Here is a 24344-nt window from a genome sequence, read left to right as displayed (position 1 = left end):
TAAATCTTTATAACATGATGTACTCCACGTATGTGATAAACACATGCATTTAAAATTGTCTACACATAAGGTGTTTAAAGATGTTTGTGTGGCAGATGTTCTGTGGACAATATCCCCAGATGTTTTGTGTCAAGGTGCCAGAGCTGTCATTGCAGAACAAGAAGGCTCACACAACATTTGCAGGTGGTCTTATTGTCGTGGATGATTGGTGTATAATGTTTAAATACATTTGCATGTGCTCAGTAAATGCAGTACAGTTGGAAGAAATGTCGAAACATGCAGACGCGTGACAAACTAACCAATACAGGCAATAGCCTGGGTGACTCTGTTTAATCAGTGGGTCCATTTTACTCACATGGTTTTTCGCCACTTGTTCCCTAAAGACGTAAGAGTCACTGCTAATGAATGCAAAGTTTTTCTCAGTGATAACCTTTCTCCTAAATTTTTATCTAACATTTCTATACTTACTGGAGTGATTACTCACAGGATGAAAACACACCCATTCATAGGGCACAAGGGTTCACTGTATGGTGTGATTGATGCAGATGATAATGATGTGAATCATTAGCCATGTCTCAACTGAACATCTAGGGGAGATTTTTTGGCCAGACTGTCCGTTAGACCCTCGACCATCATCGTCAAAAAACCAAATGCAAGAGTGCTGCATCCGTTTAACAGAGTTCCAGAGAATAGGAGAATCATTTGGTGCACATACTGACAAAAAGGAGCAGCGTAGAACTAAGAAGAGATTAGCAATGATGTGACCATGGACCATGAAATGTTGTTTAATTATGCAGCTTGCACTGATCACAGACAAAAATAATTAATAGCAACACAAAGTGGCTACATACCAAGTAAATTGACAACCAAAGGGAGGGAGGAATACCATTGGCTGACAATAGCCAGGATTAGGACAGAAATGTTCCCACCTGACCACTTCAAATTCAGCTGATTTAATTTCTTTCTATTTTTTTGAACAATAAACTTTGTCTAGTTAACGAAGGCTTACAAAATCTTTATAGAATAAACACCTTGATAGTCCAAAATACAACAGTTTGGTGCTTTTTCAATTCAATTCAATTCAATTCAATTTTATTTATATAGCGCTAAATCACAACAAAAGTCGCCTCAAGGTGCTTCATAAATACAGAGAAAAACCCAACAATCATATGACCCCCTATGAGCAAGCACTTTGGCGACAGTGGGAAGGAAAAACTCCCTTTTAACAGGAAGAAACCTCCGGCAGAACCAGGCTCAGGGAGGGGCGCCCATCTGCTGCGACCGGTTGGGGTGAGAGAAGGAAGACAGGATAAAAGACATGCTGTGGAAGAGAGACAGAGGTTAATAACAGATATGATTCAATGCAGAGAGGTCTATTAATACATAGTGAGTGAGAAAGGTGACTGGAAAGGAAAAACTCAATGCATCATGGGAATCCCCCGGCAGCCTACGTCTATTGCAGCATAACTAAGGGAGGATTCAGGGTCACCTGGTCCAGCCCTAACTATATGCTTTAGCAAAAAGGAAAGTTTTAAGCCTAATCTTAAAAGTAGAGATAGTGTCTGTCTCCTGAATCCAAACTGAAAGCTGGTTCCACAGAAGAGGGGCCTGAAAACTGAAGGCTCTCCCTCCCATTCTACTTTTAAACACTCTAGGAACAACAAGTAGTTCTGCAGAGCGAGAGCGAAGTGCTCTAATAGGGTGATATGGTACTACAAGGTCATTAAGATAAGATGGGGCCTGATTATTTAAGACCTTGTATGTGAGGAGCAGGATTTTGAATTCAATTCTGGATTTAACAGGAAGCCAATGAAGGGAAGCCAAAACAGGAGAAATATGCTCTCTCCTTCTAGTCCCTGTCAGTACTCTTGCTGCAGAATTTTGGATTAGCTGAAGGCTTTTCAGCGAGTTTTTTGGACATCCTGGTAATAATGAATTACAGTAGTCCAGCCTGGAAGTAATAAATGCATGAACTAGTTTTTCAGCGTCACTCTGAGACAGGATATTTCTAATTTTAGAGATGTTGCGCAAATGGAAGAACGTAGTCTTACATATTTGTTTAATATGTGTGTTGAAGGACATATCCTGGTCAAAAAGGACTCCAAGGTTCCTCACAGCATTACTGGAGGCCAAGGTAATGCCATCCAGAGTAAGAATCAGGTTAGATACCATATTTCTAAGATTTTCAGGGCCGAGTACAATAACCTCAGTTTTATCTGAATTAAGAAGCAGAAAGTTAGCGGTCATCCAGGTCTTTATGTCTTTAAGACATTCCTGCAGTTTAACTAATTGGTGTGTGTTATCTGGCTTCATAGATAGATAGAGCTGGTTGTCATCTGCATAGCAGTGAAAATTTATGCTATGTCTTCTAATGATACTGCCTAAGGGAAGCATGTATAGTGTAAACAGAATTGGTCCTAGCACTGAACCCTGTGGAACTCCATAATTAACCTCAGTGTGTGAAGAGGACTCTCCATTTACATGTACAAATTGGAGTCTATTAGATAGATATGATACAAACCACTGCAGTGCAGTACCTGTAATACCTACAGCATGTTCTAATCGCTCTAATAGGATATTATGGTCAACAGTATCGAATGCTGCACTAAGGTCTAGCAGGACAAGCACAGAGATGAGTCCACTGTCAGAAGCCATAAGAAGATCATTTGTAACCTTCACTAAAGCTGTTTCTGTGCTGTGATGAGCTCTGAAACCTGACTGAAACTCTTCAAATAAGCCATTCCTCTGCAGATGATCTGTTAGCTGTTTGACAACTACTCTTTCAAGGATGTTTGATATGAAAGGAAGGTTGGAGGTTGGCCTATAATTAGCTAAGACTGCTGGGTCTAGAGATGGCTTTTTGAGTAAAGGTTTAACTACAGCCAGCTTGAAGGCCTGTGGTACATAGCCGACCATTAGAGATAGGTTGATCATATTTAAGATCGAAGAATTAATTAATGGCAGGACTTCTTTGGGCAGTTTTGTAGGAATGGGGTCTAAAAGACACGTTGATGGTTTGGAGGAAGTAATTATTGAAGTTAACTCAGAAAGATCAATTGGAGAAAAAGAGTCTAACTTAACATCAATGGTACTAAGAGTAGCTGTAGATAATATTACATCTGTGGGATGATTATTGGTAATTTTTTCTCTAATGATAAAAATTTTATTTGTGAAGAAGTTCATGAAGTCATTACTAGTTAACGTTAAAGGGATGGTTGGCTCAGTAGAGCTCTGACTTTTTGTCAGCCTGGCTACAGTGCTGAAGAGAAAGCTGGGGTTGTTCTTATTTTCTTCAATCAGTGACGAATAGTAAGATGTTCTGGCTTTGCGGAGGGCTTTCTTATAAAGCAACAAACTATTTCTCCAGGCTAAATGATGATCCTCTAAATTTGTGACACGCCATTTCCTCTCCAGATTACGGGTCAACTGCTTTAGGGTACGTGTTTGAGAATTATACCACGGAGTCAGGTACTTCTGATTAGAGACCTTAGTTTTCACAGGAGCTACAGCATCCAGAGTCGTACGTAGTGAGGAGGTAAAATTATTAACAAGATAATCGACCTCTGTTGGAGTAGCGTTCGGATAGCTGCTCTGCTCTATGTTGGTACAGGTCATTGAAGATGATAACAGTGGGTGGATTATATTCTTAAACTTAGTTACAGCACTTTCAGAAAGACATCTACTTTGATAAAGTCTACTCTCCACTGCTGTGTAATCAATTATTGTAAATGTAAATGTTATCAGGAAATGATCAGACAGGAGAGGGTTTTCAGGAAACACTGTTAAATGTTCAGTTTCTATGCCATATGTTAAAACAAGATCTAGAGTGTGATTAAAGTGGTGGGTGGGTTCTTTTACATTTTGAGAGAAGCCAATTGAGTCTAATAACAGATTAAATGCTATGTTGAGGCTGTCATTTTTAGCATCTACATGGATGTTAAAATCACCCACAATAATTATTTTATCTGAGCTCAGAACTAAATTAGATACAAAGTCTGAGAAATCAGACAGAAACTCTGTGTAAGACTGGTTTCTGAGTTTTACAGCTGGGGTGGACAAGGCTAAGCATCAGGCTTTCAAATGAATTAAAAGTCTGTCTTGGTCTTTCATTAATTAATAGGCTGGTGTGAAAAATTGCTGCCACACTGCCCCCTCGGCCTGTGCTTTGAGATTTCTGGTAGTTAGAATGTCTCGGGGGTGTTGATTCATTTAAACTAACATAATCATCCTGCTGCAACCAGGTTTCTGTAAGGCAGAGTAGATCAATTTATTGATCAATTATTAAGTCATGTACTAACAGAGACTTGGAGGAGAGAGACCTAATATTTAATAATTCACATTTCACTGTTTTACTCTTTGGTTGAGATGTGGATACTGTATTGTTCTTTCTTTGTAATTGCTTATGTTTAAGTTGCTTTTTAGTTTATCTAGTTTTTTTCAGTGTTTCTGAGCTGTCATACCTTCATATAGGAAACAGTAAGATGAAATTTTCAAGGCTGAAAAACCGCCAAATCAATTTTACAATCAGTCTAAGTACTTTTAAGTCCCTTTCTATAACCCACTTTGAACATTAATCAACAAAACTGCACCAATTTAACACTCTGAGGTCTAAGTCATCATATGTGCTCAAACTGAACCAAATCCCTCAATCACAAATATCTGTAAAGGGGATCTAAAATAAAGCACTAAATGTGACACAGAACATTTTTAATTTTGTATAGTTTAACAGTAACTTTATCACGTAAATATCTGCAAGGCTTTTGCGTTATTTACGGTTAGATGTGTCCACAACATAGGCATGGTTATTTTGTCAGCTTCAATCTATTTTTATAGTGCAGAACTTATATGCACCATACTGTTAGGATTAAAAGCTGCTACATAGTTTGAATTCCATACTTTGGACACAAGTGGAGACGGAGACTTAGTGAGGCTGCAATGTGCTGGGGCGTCCGTTGGCTCCAGAGGGTTAACGTCTGTGAATCAGTGTGATGCCATATTAACTCTATTTAATCTACATTTCAATACAGGCTCATCTTGGCTATCCTCAATTCCTTCTGTGCCAAAATTATTTTCTACTAAAGTCTTATTTTACCCTCAAAAATGTGTTAGTTACAAATGGGTTATTTAAATGTGTTTTAAAGCCCTAAGTGTCAGGATCCTGGATCTCCTGACCCAGTGTTTTGAGTTTCTTGTGTCTCAGGGTTTTTGTATTATGATGTATGTTCTAAGTTCTCTTTGTTGCCCCAGTTTATTCTATAGTCTAGTGTCTTGGTTTGGGTTTCTTGTATTCTGTTTAGTATTTAGTAGCTGCCCTCTGTGCCTCCTTTTTGTTGGTCTCTGTGTTTCTTAGTTGCTCTGTCTCCCCTAGTCAAGTCCGCGTCTGTGTTACATTTCCTGTTTCACTTTGAAGGTCTGTGCCCTATGTGAATGTATTGAGTTTCGCTTCCCTTGGGTCTCGTTATGTCAGATTTCTCACAGCTGTGTGTGTGTGTGTGTGTTGTTAGATTCTTCCCAGTTTAGGTTTTGTACAGTTTTCTGGTCAGCAATAAAAGCTGCCATTTTGAGTTCAGTTCTGTTTCCAGTGAGTTCGCGTTTGGGTCCAATTCCTGCCTGCACACAGCCGGATCATGACACTGAGATTGTATTTTTTATTTCCTAGACTTAAGCCAACCCTTTGAGCCACTGATATTTAGGGGTCAGACTGATTGTTCATGGCTTGACCCACATATATTTTGTCAGGGCTTAAGGCTCTTCATTTTGTTTTGTTTTTTTGACAAATAAAGGTCAACCTCTATTCTGTAATACACGAGATATGTGCACCAATTTTGTCAAGAAAAACAGATTAAACAAAATCTCTGAGCTTCAGTCGTTAGATAAAGTAAGTGCAAAATAACACAGACTAAAAATGACAACGTTAAAGATATACTGCAAAATAAAATAAAAACACGGCTGGCCTAAGCTTACGTAATCTATGTGCCAGTTCATTTCCTCTGCCCTTATTTAAACCCACCATCCCCCCTCTACAAAAAGAAACCCTGATGCTCCTCATCAAAAACAGAGAAACACATTTAGCACGAGGAAGGGAGCAGACAGATATTTTGTTCTAAACCTTTGTGCTGATGAATCTACTCGCTAGGTGGATTATAAATTCTGACGTACCAGCTTAGTTGTTGAGGTCAGATTAGACTCCAGCAAAAATAAAACAAACGGTTTATTTTCCAAGCATAAATTCTCACTTTTTCCATTATTTTTCCATAACCTTTGGTCAGGGGTTGCGATGTAGGAAGACCAGGTGATGGACGCAACTCAGCCTCAAATACACAAGGACTCTCATTAATTCTCTCATGTTTCTAACCTATTTCCTCTCCAAGCTCAGCCAGATTAATCACGTTCATTCCTGTGTGTTTGGGTGTGTTTGTGCGTTTGTGATACACCAATACCTTACCAGGGGTTTTACGCCTAATGTAAGATGGAAAAAAGGGGAATACAAAGCCTGTTTTATGAAAATTACTTGTATATTCATCTCATTCAGCGAAAATGAGTGAAAACTTTTGCAGAAATATTTATGTGCATATATCTATATGTGACTGTGTATATTTAGTTAGTTAAACTGTGGCACTGCTTTGCTACACAAACACATCACAGATCATAGGCTGTATATTAAGATGGACACAGCCACTCTGACATCATCAATTAGTTTACAAAGACTATTGTGAAACATCAGCATTGTGCAGCATTTTTGGCCATCTCTGCTTTAGCTTTTGTTTGTTTCTTTCTTTCTTTGCTTGTTTTTGTACCACAACTGACCAGATTAAGTCATGAAGGTGAAGTGCTAAGTTATTAGCTAAAGCTTAGTTAGCAAAGCATCCACAGACTGAGTGCAAAAAACACAGAGCGACAGAGCTAATCAGCCATTAATAACATACAAATTAAATGCTATATAGTACAATATAAACATGGAAATGTACTGCATGGGCTTTTAGTGAAGCTAACTAGTGTCCATCAATAATTTTATTAACCAAAAACTTGTGCATTATCAATAAATACTTGTGGCCATAATATGCTTAAATAGAAATGACTCTAGAGTCAGTCTAGAGTGTGCACTCTTGTTAAATATTCTTTGCAAGCTTGTGTGCATAAGGATGAATTTATTCTCTCCTGCCAACCCCGACGGGTGGAATTAGATGGGAGATTAACATTTGGTATTAAGGACTCATTACATTTGATGTAAACACAGAAAACAGCTTCTCCTGATCTGCTAATAATGCAAAACATCTTCTTAAAGGGACATGTTAGGAGGCTGTTTGGAAAAAAAGTGCTTCGGTGTACAAAATATATATCCAAATCACCCTAATTAGCTGTAAAAACTGAAAGGGCATGTATATTATCTGAAAAATGTGGAATAGCTAATATTGCTAATGACATGCACATTTGGCAAACAAATTGTGGCAAACAATTTTGGAAAAAACAAAGAAAGAAGAAACAGAAGAAGAGAGTCGAAAAGTGGAACATTCCTTTGTGGAATAAAAAGAATTATGTACTGAGACGCAATCAAATTAAAAAAGAAAAAGGAAAGATGGATAGATAACAAACAGACAAAGAGATGCAGATTAGGCTTTGCCCCGTCAGTGTAGGTGGCCTATAAAATCTGCAGTTAATAAAGCATCTGTCTCAGACTCCCTTAAGCTGCTGCTGCGGCTCAGCGCTGACAAGCTGTATTCCCCTGAAGACAAGCTTTCATTAACTGTCCTGTGGGAAGGACTGCAGGAACAAGCCCCTCTGCGTGCGTGTGTGCACGAGTGCATACGCGTGCGTTTCCCTCCTCGTCTCTTGTTAGCTGCAGCTGGTGTGCCTGCACTGCAAATGGAAATGTGAGCACATTCCCAGCAGCATACTGCCAGACTACTATTAAAATTGCAACAGAATGCAACTTTTTTGACATCATGCTGTCAATTAGCACGAGGGTGTGGTGTATATTTTTTCGCATCCTTTAATGCAATCTGGGGATATAAAAAAAAGCTTCTGATGAGTTGAACTTGCAATTTAAGTGCACTGAAAAATACAAGCGTTGATTTGTTTTAACTGCACTCTCAATGACCAGGCAAACAAAAAGATGGGGGTCAGAAGGGGTAAAAGAGGTGGCTGACTATGCTTTGGGTAGACAACAATGCCAAAGTCACAGCAGTGAAGACTGAAAGCGTGCCAAGGAAAGGAGACACAGGCTTAGAGCTGTGGTGATATTCTGAACAGCCAGCGGCCGCGACAGATGGAGCTACAGCCAGTATGATGTAAGAACAGCAAGATGACAGAACTCAGGACAAAGTCTGAAAGACACGTTTTCCACTATTTTGTCATGCTCTCCAAAGAGGGTGAGTTCTGTTATAGGTTATTTAGTGAGTCTCCTTATTCACCGTTCGATCAGCTGCATAGAAACTCGCTTCACTTCACTCATCAGTTTCTTATGCTTTTATAAGAAACACACAGAACTACAGCACAGAACTACAGGCAAAGGTCAACACTTAGTTTGGATAAAACCAGCCTATTAAAGTGGCTCCAGAGCTAAAAACAGCATGTCTTTTGTCCAGTCTCCCTCATCTCACCCCCAACCAATTGCAGCAGATGGCTCTCTGATAGTGGTGGGCGGATCAATCCAAATATCGATAGTATCGATCCCAAGTCGATCGATATCGATACTAGCCTGGTTAGATCGATTCTTTACTTTGAGTTCTGCTTGTTTGCTATGCTGTGCTTTCGGCAAAAACGAAAGCCAGGTCGCTGGACTCGCCGCTCCTGTGTCAGCGGAGAGCAGGCACACTTTGCTCCCCCCCCCCCCCCTCTTATGTTTCAGTGTTGCGCTGACACGTCACGTGACTTAGACACTTTGGGGGTTATTAAGTTGTTTACATATTAATTATATTTATACCAATTGTTTTTATTGTTGAGAATTTTAATTGTAATTTTTGTATTATAGTTTACCAACAGTATTTGTTTTAATTTGTTTACTGGTTTGCGTGCACTTAAGATTAACAAAAAAAAAAAAAAAGATCACCACCACGGCAGACCCGATGGCATTTTCATTTATTTATTCTTACAATAATCACACGGTTGCTGTAACAGTACATTAAACGGCTGCAGCTCTCACGCTGGCAGCCGTACACATCACCACTAGTGATGGTAAATTTGATTCTTTTTACTGAATCGAGTTTTAATGAGTCACTCACCAAAGTGAATCGGGTTTTTTGAGTCATTTGATTCACTGAGTCGGTTGACCAGAGAGTGCAAAAAATGTAAATTTTCACTCAAACTTAATTTGTTTCTCTTTTCATGTAAATCCTACTGCTAAGATGATTGATCCTAAAAAAAAACAACTATTTTATAGAGAAAAAAAGAGCAAAAACATTTCTAAAATTAAGCAATTTCCTATCAAATTTGCTTAATAAACATTTATTTTGTTTATTTGTATTTTATTAGTATTTTCCTTAAATGTGTCAAATATATATTTTCTCATCTAAATGTCCACTGAGCTGTGAGCCAGGGGGCGGTAATGCGCCTTAACATTGGTTGCCAACCAAGAAGAAGAAGAAGAAGCTGTGAGCCAGGAGGGAGGGAGGGAGGGAGTGAGTGAGTGAGTGATTCGTTCGCTCTATGATTCAGCACAGGAGGGAGGGGGTGAGCGAGTCCTGAGTGATTCGTTCGCTCTATGACTCAGCACAGGAGGGAGGGGGTGAGCGAGTCCTGAGTGATTCGCTTACGCTTACGATTCAGCACAGAAGGGAGGGGGTGAGTAGCTCAAATGTGCTGTTAGCATGTTAGCAGAGCGATGCTACTGTGAACCGAGGAGCTATTTTCTTGATGTGAGCTTCTACTCAGGGTTTTTTCTTCCAGTTCAGAGCAGAAATGCTTTTGTTAAGAAACTGGCTGTTGTTTTTCCCCCCCACAATTTTAATTATAAGCTAGATATATTTCTACTAATGGAATTAGTTTGCTAACAGCAACAGGGGTGAGTCAGTTGGGCTTGTGAATCATGATTCACGAGTCAGTAAAGTGATTCTCGAGTATTGAACGATTCGTTCACGAATCGAACATCACTAATCACCACCACCAAACCTGCAGCGGCATCGCAGAACACGCCCTGCCACGTACCCCCATCGCCCGCTTCACCCCACCCCGCGAGCAGGCGAGGGAATCGGCTGGACCATCGGTGCCCCATGCCCCGGCCCAGCGACGGGGAAGTGTCCACTCTGGCGGTCGCCCGCGCCTCCAGCGGAAGCCCGGGAGCTGCCTGATGGCCACCCATATGGCAAGCAGCGGTGGCGCAGCAGGAGTGGAAGTGAGCCGGGGCTCAGAGGCAGCTGGGCAGACTGGGCAGATGGAGGTGCGCCAGGTGCTTGGGGGTCCTGCCTGTTTTAGAGAGGAGCGATGCTTCAAAGGATAGTTGCAGATTTCTGTCAGAATCTGCAGATTACACAGTACAAATAAAATGTTCACGTTGTCTTCCCAACAGTTTCACTAACATCTACACTGGATGGCCAGGAAGCATTCACGATGTCTTCTCCGGCGCTGATAATTGGCGTCTGTCTTGTGTCAGTGACGTAAAAGACGGATTTAATGCGACATGACCGTTCAAACAGCAGTCGCTTTCTAAAACATCGGATATGTATCGGATTCAGTACCACATACGAAAGTGACCCAGATCGGATTTGAAAATATCGGATTTGTGCCGTTCACACTGTCATACCATGATCGGATATGGGTCGCATAGGGTCAAAAAATCGGATTTGATGCGCTTTCGCCTGCAGTGTGAACATAGCCTAAGAGCCATTTCGTTCGCGACCGACCCATCACTAGGTAGTACATCGTAGCGGGAGGGGCTACGAGCTCACATGGCTTGTAGCTGTGCCAGAGAGCAAGCTTGGGTGAGCTAGCGGGGAATATCTCCTTCTGCAGTGGCCTTAAAAAAAGACTATTGTTCGTTCTCCTGCCAGGTAAAAATCTGTTTCGTATGTATATTATAGTGATGGGATTTCCGGCTCTTTTTAAAGAACTCTTTCGGCTCTTTCGGCTCTGAACTGGCTCTTCAGGTTGTTTTGTTGCTTTAATTAATGTATTATTAACAATAATATAAAATTATGCACAAAAGGAATCACTAATGTAAAAAAAAGGGGTTTTATATATATATTTTTATATATAAATATATGTGGTGGCTCCTAGAGACAAAGCACGTACAAACTCCAAAAAGCACGTACAAACTCCAAAAAGCACGTACAAATTCCAAAACACATTAACAAAAAAAACACACAGAGTTAACTGAACTTCCAAAACAGAGCTATCTACATCACTTAAATTACACAATTGAAAGCATATGTGTATGGTTTGTGTATTTATACACAAGCACTCATATATATTCAAATAATTTAAAAAAAAAAAAGTTAATTTACCTGTTACTACCACACACCAAATCAGGTCGTTGGTACTTGCTGGCTTGTGTAGCCACTAGGTAACAAAAGCTCAACACTGCGCCTAGCATCCTGGAGCACTTCTGTTGTGTTTTGTACGTGTTTTGGAGTTTTTACGTGTTTTGGAGTTTTGTTGTTGTCCCTGGCTCTCTTTCTCTCTGTGTGCTACTGCCAGTGTAACTACCGCCCCTTCCCCCTCTTCCCAGCGCAAAGCACAAGGCTCTCGTGCGGAGTGAAGCGGGAAAAAAGTGCGAGAGAGAGGGTGAGAGAAAGGAAAAAAAAACAACCCATGGCTTGCGATAAGGAGCCGGCTCACGTCGTTCATGTCAAAGACTCGGCTCAAAGAGCCATTTCGTTCGCGACCGACCCATCACTAGTATATTATACTATTCCATGTGTTATCATCAGTGTTGGTCAAGTTACTTGAAAAAAGTAATCAGTAACTAATTACTGATTACTTCCCCAAAAGTAATCCCGTTACTTTACTGATTACTTATTTTCAAAAGTAATTAATTACTTAGTTACTTAGTTACTTTTTAAAAACGATTTACAACCTGAATAGGTGATAAAGCAATAGATCTTTCAGCCCAATTCTACTTTTTCTGCATAATCCATCATACAAAATGTAATCAAATGGAAAAGTCCCTTTTTAAAACTTGTTTTATCAGTTTTAATCTTTTAACTTTATGCATCAAGCAAAAATTTAATTATATGCAACATTCTCTGACTGGAAGAAATTTGTTTAATATTTAAACCTATTTTCTGCACATTCCAGCACATAAAATATATATATATATTTTTGTGTTTACACTCACTCTTTCAAATAGATGCAAGTAAAACACAGCAGAAAATAAATAAAGTCAAAGACTAGCGGTCCTGTTGCTCTATTTTCACCTGTAAAGCAGGAGTAGGGTAGGCGGAGGTTTACCCTGGTGCAGTTGTGCACTGGTGTCAAGCCAGCCTCCAATTCCAGCATTGCAGTCAAGTCAGCCTCCACTTTGTTTTACGTTCCCTGTGTATTCAAAGTATTATGGCAAAAGACGTGGAAACCTGATTTCAAAATAAAATATCCTGAAGCATGACTTCTAAATAAAAGCCAACTTGCAGTAAATTAAGAGCACATTCATAAATATCAATTAGTCTTGTTTGCACACTCTAATGTTGGATACAAATGACATACCCTAGTATTCTAGTAGCAACATGTCAATATTAAAGCCATCTCCTTTTGGATTTCAAAGTAAAAGCCCTCTAAATGTTTATTTTTTAACTACTTTTTCAATTAATTCAGAATGGAAAATTCACGTTTCCACAGACTAGTTGCAGTCTATATTGACAGTATACACCCCCATAGTGATACCATGTCAATATCAATCATTCTTATTTTCCCTTTCAAAATAATGACCCTTTCAAATTGACCATATATTGGTGTTCGTTTTCAATGACTTCAGAAAGCTATGAAATGGAAAATTGCTGTTTCTATCTATATTGACAGTATTCCATCCCACAGTGATACCAGGTTAATCTCAAGTCATTATGATTTTGCCTTTCAAAATAAGAGCCCTTTCAAATGACACATACGGGAAATAATCTTTCAATGAATTCTGATATCTCTAAAAAGACAAATTCTTGTTTCCACAGGAGAATTTCAATCTGGGTCAAGAGTATGCAAACCCACAATGATACCATATCAATATCAAGTCAGTCTGATTTTGCCTTCCAAATTAATGGCCTGTTGAAATTGCCCATTTAAGACCTAACTTTCAGTGATTTCAGAATGCCTTAAAAAGGAAAATTGCTGTTTCCACAGGGTAATTCCACTTTAGATCAAGAGTATACAGCCCCACAGTGATACCATATCAATATCAAGTCAGTCTGATTTTGCCTTCCAAAATAAAAGCCGTTTCAAATTGCCCATATACAACCTACTCTTTTAATGATTTTAGAATGCTCTAAAAATGAAAATTTCTGTTTCCACAGGATAATTTTACTTTAGATCAACAGTATACAACCGCACAGTGACACCATATAAATATCAAGTCAGTCTGATTTTGCCTTCCAAAATAAAACACTTTTCAAATTGACCATATACAACCTACTCTTGGAGCGATTTCAAAATGCTCTAAAATGAAAATTTCTGTTTCCACAGGATAATTTCACTTCAGATCAACAGTATCCAACCCCACAGTGATACCATATCAATATCAAGTCAGTCTGATTTTGCTTTCCAAAATAAAAGCCTTTTCAAATTGCCCATATACAACCTACTCTTTTAACGATTTCAAAATGCTCTAAAAATGAAAATTGCTGTTTCCACGGGATAATTTCACTCAAGATCGACAGTGTACACTATCACGGGGATATCAAATCAATTTCGAGTCGCCTTGATTTTGCCTTTCAAAGTAATGGCCCGTTGAAATTGCCCATGTATGACCCACTCTTTCACTGACTTCAGAATCCCATTAAAAGCAAAGTTGCTGTTTCCACAAGATCTTTTCACTCTACATTGACAGTATACAACCCCACAGTTTTATCACGTCAATATCGTAATTATAATTGTTTATTTGGTACTTTTAATAATTAAACGCGGATGCTGTTAACAGGACAATTACTGTTTCCACTAAGTAATTGGAGTTCATGCAAACCATACACAACCTCTACAGTGGTAACATCTCCATCTCAAATCAATCTCGTTTTGCATTTCAGAGTAAAAGCCTTTTGACTTTGTTTATAGGAGCTTGTCTTTCCATAACTTCAGAATGGCATTAAATAGAAAGTTCCAGCTTCCACGAATTAATACCAGTTCAACACATATCATTGCATATAATCTAACAGTGGAGTTGGTGACCATACTTTTCGGTGACTTCAGAATGCTGTTTAATAGGAAAATCCCTGTTCCAATGGACTAATTTTTCTCTAAATCAATAATATACTCCCTCAAAGTTGTACACTGTAAAAATCAAGTCTTTCTTATTTTGGATTTAAAAATAATTGCCCTGGAAATGTTTTACAAGCTGTTTTGTAATGTCTTTATTTTCTGGGAAAACTGAGGATCAAGGATATTAAAGGGATATTCAATAACTAATACAATATCAGTGCCTGGAGCTCAAATGTCAGTAAAAAGGCATGACGGATGCGCAGGAATTAATAAAGATCATTACTGGGATTAAGGGGACAGGCAACCAGTCAGCAGCCTTAACATACAGTATATGAGGCGTATAAAATTCTCAAAAGGATTCAGTTTGCAGCTCTCCATTTCCTCTTCCACACCAAGCAATGGCCTCCAAACATCACTAAGCCTTTGATTATTTAATCATGTGTTGATCCTTTTCCTTGACTGTATTTTGTGGCTTTAAACCTGACAAACACCCCTAACTTGACTATGACTTCTGGCCTGGTTATGCTACATACAACTTGAGAAACTAGACCAGGGCAAGGAAGGTTACAGGTTATGGTGGTATCAGCCAGTGTTCTCAGGACTAGCCCAGTAAAATCCACAATCTGTTTCTGAAGCCAGACAAGATGCTTGTGTTATGGAACTTATTTTGTCTGGCTCCTGTATTGATGAAGTCAACACCATCACGGTTTAAGAACTATCAGCCAAATGCCATCATGCGAGATGAAAGTGCCAGGGAGCCAAATTCTCATTTATCTGAGACTGCAATTTAAAACATCTACTGACCCACACCAGGGCCAAGTATCTGGTTAGACACCATGTTTCGAAGGCCTTTGGTAATTGTGTTATATTTGAATTTTGAAGCCGAATATTACAGGTCACCATGGCATTATGATTTTAGTTTAGCTAATTGATTCGTGTGATCTAGCGTCATAGATAAATATATAGATAAAAGATATACAGCAATAGCAATGAACTGGAACAAAATCTGTAGTGTTTCCAAATAATACTGCTTCATGGAAACATGCATAAAATGAAAATGTTGAAAAGGTCCTTAAAAAGAAGTCTAATATTAATTTCTGCAACTGAAGACTTTTATAAGTACTGTAGAATCAGTTAGCTTCATCCATCCATTCTCTTCCACTTATACTATCCAGGGTCGTGGGGGGTGCTGGAGCATATCCCAGGGAGACGCAGGGTACATATAGCGAGAGGCAAGGTACACCCTGGACAGGTCACCAGTCTGTTGCAGGGCTAACACACAGAGACAGACAATCATTTGCGCTCACATTCACATTCACATCTATTGGCAGTTTGGATTAATCAATTAACCTATCCCCACAAACTGCATGTCTTTGGACTGAGGAAAATGAAAACCAACGCAAACACGGGGAGAACATGCAAACTTCACACAGAAAGACCCCGGCCTGATGGTGGAATTGAACTGCTGTGAGGCAACAGTGCTAACCAAGCACACAGTAAAGTAAAAATTTTAGCTATTACATCAGCTCTAGTGCATATGATTACAAAGTTATATAAATATAGAGAAAACAGAGCTGGTTCGACAGAAACAACACAACTTTGTCAGGTTGGGGAACAGCATTTCTGGAACATTACTGAGCAGCATGGGGGCTCTAGAGGGATTGTCCTGGCTCCACTTTTTTTATATTGTATACAGCAGACTTCAAATATATATCTTTAGTCTTGCCAAATCCAGAAATACTCAGATGACACTGCAATTATAACGTGTCTCGGGAATGGGCAGGAAATCTAAAGACTGGGACCTTTTCTTGCCTTGAGCAACTGGATTCAACTGGATTCTCTGTGATCAGAAAAATTATTGTAATTATTGTTTTTGTACGTAGGGCACTGTCTGGCACCTCTGTTTTTTTTTTTTTTTTATAAAAACTGTTCCCGACTCCACTGTTAGATTATATGCAGTGATATGTGTTGGCATGAACTGGTATTAATTCGTGGAAGCTGGAACTTTCCATTTAATGCCATTCTGAAGTTATGGAAAGACAAGCTCCTATAAACAAAGTCAAAAGGCTTTTACTCTGAAATGCAAAACGAGATTGATTTGAGATGGAGATGTTACCACTGTAGAGGTTGTGTATGGTTTGCATGAACTCCAATTACTTAGTGGAAACAGTAATTGTCCTGTTAACAGCATCCGCGTTTAATTATTAAAAGTACCAAATAAACAATTATAATTACGATATTGACGTGATAAAACAGTGGGGTTGTATACTGTCAATGTAGAGTGAAATGATCCTGTGGAAACAGCAATTTTCATTTTTAGAGCATTTTGAAATCGTTAAAAGAGTAGGTTGTATATGGCCAATTTGAAACGGCTTTTATTTTGGAAAGCAAAATCAGACTGACTTGATATTGATATGGTATCACTGTGGGGTTGTATACTGTTGATCTAAAGTGGAATTACCCTGTGGAAACAGCAATTTTCATTTTTAGAGCATTCTGAAACCACTGAAAGTTGGGTCTTAACTGGGCAATTTCAACAGGCCATTAGTTTGGAAGGTAAAATCACAATGACTTGAAATTGATATGGTAACATCGTGAGGTTGTATACTGTTGATCTAAGGTGAAATTATCCTGTGGAAACAGGATTTTTTTCTATTTAGAGCATTTCGAAATCGTTACAAAAGTAAGTCATAAATGGGCAATTTCAATGGGCCATTACTTTGGAAAGTAAAATCAGACTGACTTGATATTGACATGGTATCACTGTGGGGCTTTATACTGTAAATACAGAGTGAAATTACCCTGTGGAAACAAGAAATTTTCTTTTTAGAGCATTTTGAAATCGTTAGAAGAGTAAGTCAAATATGGGCAATTTCAAATTTCTGTGGTTGGATAGTGTTGATACAAAATGCAACTACTCTTTGGAAATATGACTTTTGCTTTTAAGAGCATTCTGAAGTCATTGAAAGAGTAGTTCAAAAATGAAAATTCACAGGGCTTTTACTTTGAAATCCAAAATAAGATGGCCTTTATATTGACAGGGCGCTATTAGGGTACAATGTTGTGTCATGTAGATCTAACATTAAAATTTGTAAACAAGCCTAAATCATATGTTATTATGTTCTTAACATATCTGTTAATTCACTCGAAGTTGGCTTTTATTTTGAAATCCGGTTTCCACATCCATTCCCGTAATACTTTGAATACACAGGGAACAGAAAACAAACTGGAGGCTGGCTTGACTGCAAGTCTCGAACTGGAGGCTGGCTTGACACAAGTAGGTGACCCGCAGCAGTCAGTGGAAGAATCCACGAGTTTCTCTGTGAATTTCCCATTACGTCGTAGCGCACTCGGTGCTTGTTTGGAAGTTTAGGGGTTTTTTTCGCTGTAAAAAGAAGTTTTCTTCCCATGCACAACAGACGCTAATGTTTTTGTCACTTTTTATGGAATCAAACTCAAAATAAGGTCAGTACTTCCACGCTTTAAACGCTGCACGCTCATACTCTCTCCCACACTCGATATATTATCCATTGTTGATCTGCACACAGCTGTTGTCACGAATGTTGCACTTGCTTACATCACTGTCATGAGACATTCTCGCAAAATAATCACGGTTTTAGTAACGCAGTAACGCAGCGTTCCTACGGGAAAGTAACGGTAATCTAATTACCGTTTTTGCAACAGTAATCCCTTACTTTACTCGTTACTTGAAAAAAGTAATCGGATTACAGTAACGCGTTACTGCCCATCTCTGATTATCATGTGTTTGCTATGATGTGATGTGTAGTAATGGTTATTAAGGTGCTAATCGCTAATTGGGGATAAGCTAGCAAGCTCGACAATTAGCCGCCATGCTAAGCAGACGTTGGTAGCCAAGTTCATATGTCACTGTGGGGTTACGAGCTCACATGGCTTGTAGCTGTGCCAGAGAGCAAGCTTGGGTGAGCTAGCCTTAAAAAAAGACTATTGTTCGTTCTCCTGCCAGACGCCTCGCTGCTGTGCTGCCTAACCACTTGTCTCCTGGTTAGGAGAAGTGGCTATTGATGGAAATATTTTTTTTCTTTTTTCTTCTTCTTGTCTTTGTTTACATTGTATCCCAGAGAAGTTTTAAGTTGTTCAGGTTGAAACATTTGCACTTAGAGTCGGTTAAGTTTCCTTTGATGTATCAGCGTCAAGCTGATGTTTAAGAGGGTAGGTTAAGGACGTATGTGCTCCAGTCCATCAATCCTTTAAAGTGCTGGACACAGATGGTAAATTGCCATCAGACCCTAAATAAATTGTCCTCTGCTGTTATCCATATTGCTTCACTCATTCTTTGGTGAGTAGACGTATTGGTTACATAGGTCTATTAGGTTATGTTGTGGTGATCCTCGGGTTGGGGAATGGGTGTTCCTACTGGAGTGCAAAATTAAAACCAAGATGGACAAGAAAAGTTCAAAGCCATCAGGTGCTCAGCTTAGAAAAAAGAGAAAAGAAGAGGAGGAGAAACAAGTAAAAGATACAGGTAAGCAGATGTGTCATTGGATAATGGCAGGTCATGTATCCTGAAACTATCAGAATCAGAATACTTTATTAACCCCTAAAGAAATGATGTGGGCTACAGTTGCTCCAAGAAGAAATGGTAAAAATAGTAACAGTAACAGATTGAACTCCAAACAATACATTATGTTACAGATTATGTTTTAATATTAATTAGTCATTGTCAATTGTTGACTTGTCCTGTTTTCATTGTATGACAAATTATGATGGCTGTCTGGTAGCTGTTTGCATACTATGCATACTCACTCTCTCTCTCTTCATATGTGTGCGTGTGTGTATGTTTCTCTGGTGAAATTCAGTATGGTTCCGACAACAGTTTTATGTTTGTTATGTTTTATGTACAATCCTTAATATTTATACACACATTTATACACACACATACACATAAAGTTTAATGTGTGTGTGTGTGGGGGGGGATGTTCGCCCAGGGCGCCAAACAGGCTAGGACCGCCACTGTAAATGATTAATAAAATACATACAATAAATGATTAATACACTCATCAGTCATCAGACATTATACTCGCAAATTATCCCTGATTTGATTGATCGACCTTCCTCAATAAATTAGATTATACAGAACAATCTGCATTTTTCTTTTATTTTTCCTTCCTTTTTTCCAACCATGTTAGCATTCAGTCACATTTCTATTTAAACATACAAGTAAATGCAATCATATCTGTTTTGTCGATGTCAAGCAACGTTTTAGTCTGTGCTGAACCATTTGCATTTGGCAAACAGTGTCTGTTTGCCAAATGCTGAGTTATATTCTCCACCTAGCTATGCCTTTGACTCCGGGGAAGGTAATGTGCTTCAAATTTATTTAAACATTTTAATGCTTTGTTGATGGAGAACACTTGAGTACATCCTGACCTTAAAACTGAAAGAATGTGCTAGGCAATGCTCAAACTGAAGAGAACTTGTTGGGCTACAGTTCTCTTTGAGTGACTGATTTAAAAAATGGTGCTTAATATTAACAATAATTGTTTAGTGTAAAATACAGCTTTCATGAAGACGAAACTTGCTCACGGCTTCATTCACTCACCTTTTGTGAAGTTATACCGTGCTGAGAAACCAATGGCCTCCAGTTCACTATCAGCCACAAATTTGATGTACAAGTACCTCCCACTGGAGCGGACATATGACGGGCTTTCCTGCCCACAGTAGCGACCAATTATGGGAGAGAAACCAAAGGGACCATCGCGGACTTCAATGTGGTCGAATTTACACTCCCAGGAGGGCTCGATGGAATACTTCTCATCAAAGAACAGGTCGATGCACTGCCGAGGAGAGGCTACAACAGGCCAAGAGGTTGAGAGAAGGTGAAGTTAACAGCAGGAGGAGTGGGAAGTGGTACTGTAAGGATGCTAAAAAACAAAACAAGATAAGGTCTCACCTTCTATAATATAGATGCATTCCCTCTCAGGTGGGTATTTCTCAGGGTAATTCGGTGATGTGAAATACCCTCCATCAGGCTTCTTTACCCAGGTCCCACACTCCCCAGCTGGTGTCACACCCGAGTTGTTCTTTACTAGAAGCGGGTACACAGGCAATATAAAGTACACAGTTTACCAAAAGTAGATCACATCCTTGTATCTTTAGTTTTAAAACATCCATATTTTTGTAGCACAAATTGGATTTGTCAAACTTTTCCATCTTTTGAGACGATACTGCCAGAAACAATGGAAAAAAGGTTAAAATAGAAGACTTTCAGCATTACAGGTTATATTCTTATATTAACACTACAAAGCAAATGCAAAGATTATTATTTACTATCTAATTAAAGACTCCCCAGAGAGATGAAGAATCAGGTGGAGCACTTTGATCCAGGAATACACACACCTTTCCCATTTGACTACTTTCAACGTAATCTAATATATAAAATAATTTGGATTAAGCATTTCTCCTCAAAAATTATTGTTATAATGTAAGTATGAACCAGGAATTATGAATGATCATGGTTAACTTTGTGTGTGGGTTGTCTTTTTTGACAAGTTCTACAAGACTGTGTAGATCATGAGAGATTCTGGAAAAGTAACTGTAGAAACGAATTCCAGAAGCTGAATTAGCTAATTATTTACTATACTGTGCTACAGTAATTTTTGGCACTATATTGATATTTTATTAGTTTAATATTATCACTGCACTTTTCTCATGAGATCATTATCACAAAATCTAATCCATCCATCCGCTTCCGCTTATCCTTTTCAGGGTCGCGGGGGGCGCTGGAGCCTATCCCAGCTGTCATAGGGCGAGAGGCGTGGTACACCCTGGACAGGTCGCCAGTCTGTCGCAGGGCCAACACACAGGGACAGACAACCATTCGCACTCACATTCACTCGCACATTCACACCTAGTGGCAATTTGGATTATCCAATTAATCTATCCCCACAAGCTGCATGTCTTTGGACGGTGGGAGGAAGCCGGAGTACCTGGAGGGAACCCACGCAAACACGGGGAGAAGATGCAAAGTCCACACAGAAAGACCCCAGCCTGATGGTGGAATTGAACTCAGGACCTTTTTGCTGTGCGGCAGCAGTGCTAACCACCATGTAGTATTCGAGTATCAGGCCACCTGCCCTCTGCAGCTACATGAATGATATGGCAAGATGTGATAGATTACCTTGAGCTTTTGTTTTAGTAGCTGTGGTACTTGATAGCTCAGGTGAGAGGACGCTTGCTGCTAAAGCTGACAGGACACAAAAAAGAAGACGTTAAAGATGACGTTGTTCGTCGGGAGTTGCTTGTATTTACTTTGAAAAAGCAACAACAGATAACTAAACCAGCATAAACACCGGTTAGACTAGGAGACAGTAAATCGGTGGCTGCTGTTTTTACTTTCTTATAGATAAAAGCTATTTGACATATTTATTTTTTAAATCACATGCACGAACAACAAGGGTCGCTTACTTACTGAACTATGTTCAATAAGTGAACATGTTTCAGGGAACTTACCGATTTGCAGCATAAGTTTGTGCAGCATGTCTGTTCCCCGAGGATGTGTAGTTCAGTTTGCTGTTGGTTAAAGAGTGTCGATCAACCCATCAATTCCTCAGAGAATTCGCCAAATCCGAGAGCTGGCTTGTCCATCTCTCCCGCCGTGCGTCCCCGTCGGCTCAAAAGATTACACTCTCGTCCGCCACCAACCTTCACAATTTTTGCTCCACCTTTAGGCTGCATTAATCCTCTGAAAAGATACAGCCTCCAGTCATTCACAAGGCTGCGCTGTCCCGAGGCTTGGTGCCTTAATCCAGCCTCCAGTAACGCAGTCAGCGCAGTTATCAATACAGTTCACTGGAATCAATTCAAAAATATTAATAATAGTAAAAAATTTTACTATAACAAAAATGCAGTTGTACCCATTAAATGGTTTCATGTTTAATTGGATGAAATAAAATGTTCAGCACTTATCAAACAGGCAAATTTATGTCTGTTTTCATGAAATCTGACGCAAAGGTATATCCAGTGGCGGTCCTAGCCTGTTTGGCGCCCTGGGCGAACCCCCCCCCCCACACACACACACACATAAACTTTATGTGTATGTGTGTGTATAAATGTGTGTATAAATATTAAGGATTGTACATAAAACATAACAAACATAAAACTGTTGTCGGAACCATACTGAATTTCACCAGAGAAACATACACACATGCACACATATGAAGAGAGAGAGAGTGAGTATGCATAGTATGCAAACAGCTACCAGACAGCCATCATAATTTGTCATACAATGAAAACAGGACAAGTCAACAATTGACAATGACTAATTAATATTAAAACATAATCTGTAACAGAATGTCGAAAAAAACATTGGTGCAAATTATAAGTCTGTATCATAATGTCTGGTGTTTTCGTGTTTGTTGGTTTGTTTTTATTTTGTTTTTATTTTGTTTTATTTTGCGAGTTGGTTATTAGATGCTGCTCCAGCCAGCCAGAGAATCCCCCGCCGCCCCGCCCTCTCCTACCTGTTCTGCAAGCAGCAGGCGCACCTCGCAAACGGAGGGCACCCTTACTCCCAGCAAATGGGCGATAGAAAACCGATCGGTGCCTATGCCATCCCCAGTATGCACTGGCATGACGTCGGGGCAGCATGAGTACGAGCAATTTTTTTTTTTTTTCCGATGCCCGTGATGCCGCCCCCCACCATGATACCACACCGGGCAACCGCCCGTGTCGCCCGTATCAAAAACCACTACTGTATCTGAGTCTTTTATCAAAAGTTAGAAGACTCTGACTGTGAAATGCATTTGAATGGAGTTCTCGCCAGAAACAAACTATAGGTTTTCATTTTCATTCATTTTCATTTCATTTCACTTTCGTCAACACAGTGCGTTTCATACGATTACATGCATTTGAATGGGGAACTCGCCCGAAACAAAGTACAGGTTTTCATTATGTGAATAACTTGAAAATCGTAGCTCAAACAGCTGCAAAACGTGTTTGCCCAGCACGGGGATATTGAATTCTATAAGATAAATCCATAAATATGTGTGTCTGAGTCTTCTATCAAAAGTTACAGCTATTTATATGAAGTTGTACAAAAACGCTTTCTTTCGTCAACACAGTGTGTTTCTTACGATTACATGCATTTGAATGGGGAACTCGCCCGAAACAAAGTATAGCTTTTCATTATGTGAATAACTTGAAAATCTTAGCTCAAACAGCTGCAAAACCTGTTTGCCCAGCACCGGGATATTGAATTCTATAAGATAAAGCCGTACATATGTGTGTCTGAGTCTTCTATCAAAAGTTACAGCTATTTATATGAAGTTGTACAAAAACGCTTTCTTTTGTCAACACAGTGCGTTTCTTACGATTACATGCATTTGAATGGGGAACTCGCCCGAAACAAAGTATAGGTTTTCATTATGTGCTACTGGCTGATGCCATCCACATTACACCAGGTCCAGTGGTGTTTGGCTGAGGACATTCACATTACACCAGGGCCTGTTGTGCCGGCCAATACCATCCACATTTCACCAGGTCCTGTGCTTCTGTCTGATGCCATACACATTACACCAGGGCCTGTGCTTCCTGTGAGGCCATCTTCACCACACCAGTGCCTGTGCTGTTGTCTGACACCATCCACATTACACCCCAGGGCCTGTGCTGCTGGCCAATACAATCCACATTTCACCAGGGCCTGTGCTACTCGTTGATGCCATCCAAATTACACCAGGGCATGGGGTGTTGGCTGGTGACATTCACATTACACCTGGGCCTGTGGTGCTGGCCAATACAATACACATTTCACCAGTACCAGTGTTATTGGCTGAGGCCATCCACATTACACCACTGCCAGTGCTTCCTGTGAGGCCATCATCACCACACCAGGGCCTGTGCTGTTGGCTGAGGCTATCCACATTACACCAGGGCCTGTGGTGCTGGCCAATACCATCCACATTTCACCAGGGCCACTGTTGTTGACTGAGGCCATACACATTACACCAGGGCCTGTGGTGCTGGCCAATACCATC

General features: G+C 39.6%; 1 protein-coding gene across 1 annotated transcript in view; it reads right to left on the bottom strand.

Annotated features, from left to right (window-relative positions):
* Positions 1 to 22096, bottom strand: part of LOC146367092 (neuropilin and tolloid-like protein 1) — a 28764-nt gene extending 6668 nt beyond the window's left edge. Inside the window, exons 1-4 of the mRNA XM_084912942.1 lie at positions 21823 to 22096; positions 21491 to 21556; positions 20264 to 20398; positions 19913 to 20161 (exon numbers count right to left, since the gene is read on the bottom strand). Coding sequence (XP_084769068.1) covers positions 19913 to 20161; positions 20264 to 20398; positions 21491 to 21556; positions 21823 to 21850 — 478 coding nt within the window. The 5' untranslated portion in view covers positions 21851 to 22096. The remainder of the gene's footprint in view (positions 1 to 19912; positions 20162 to 20263; positions 20399 to 21490; positions 21557 to 21822) is intronic.
* Between the last annotated feature and the right edge of the window lie 2248 nt (positions 22097 to 24344).

Source organism: Perissodus microlepis, chromosome 18, assembly GCF_051167445.1.
Source record: "Perissodus microlepis isolate ML-2025 ecotype Zambia chromosome 18, ASM5116744v1, whole genome shotgun sequence".
Taxonomy (NCBI): domain Eukaryota; kingdom Metazoa; phylum Chordata; class Actinopteri; order Cichliformes; family Cichlidae; genus Perissodus; species Perissodus microlepis.
This window is presented reverse-complemented; position numbering and strand designations above follow the sequence as displayed.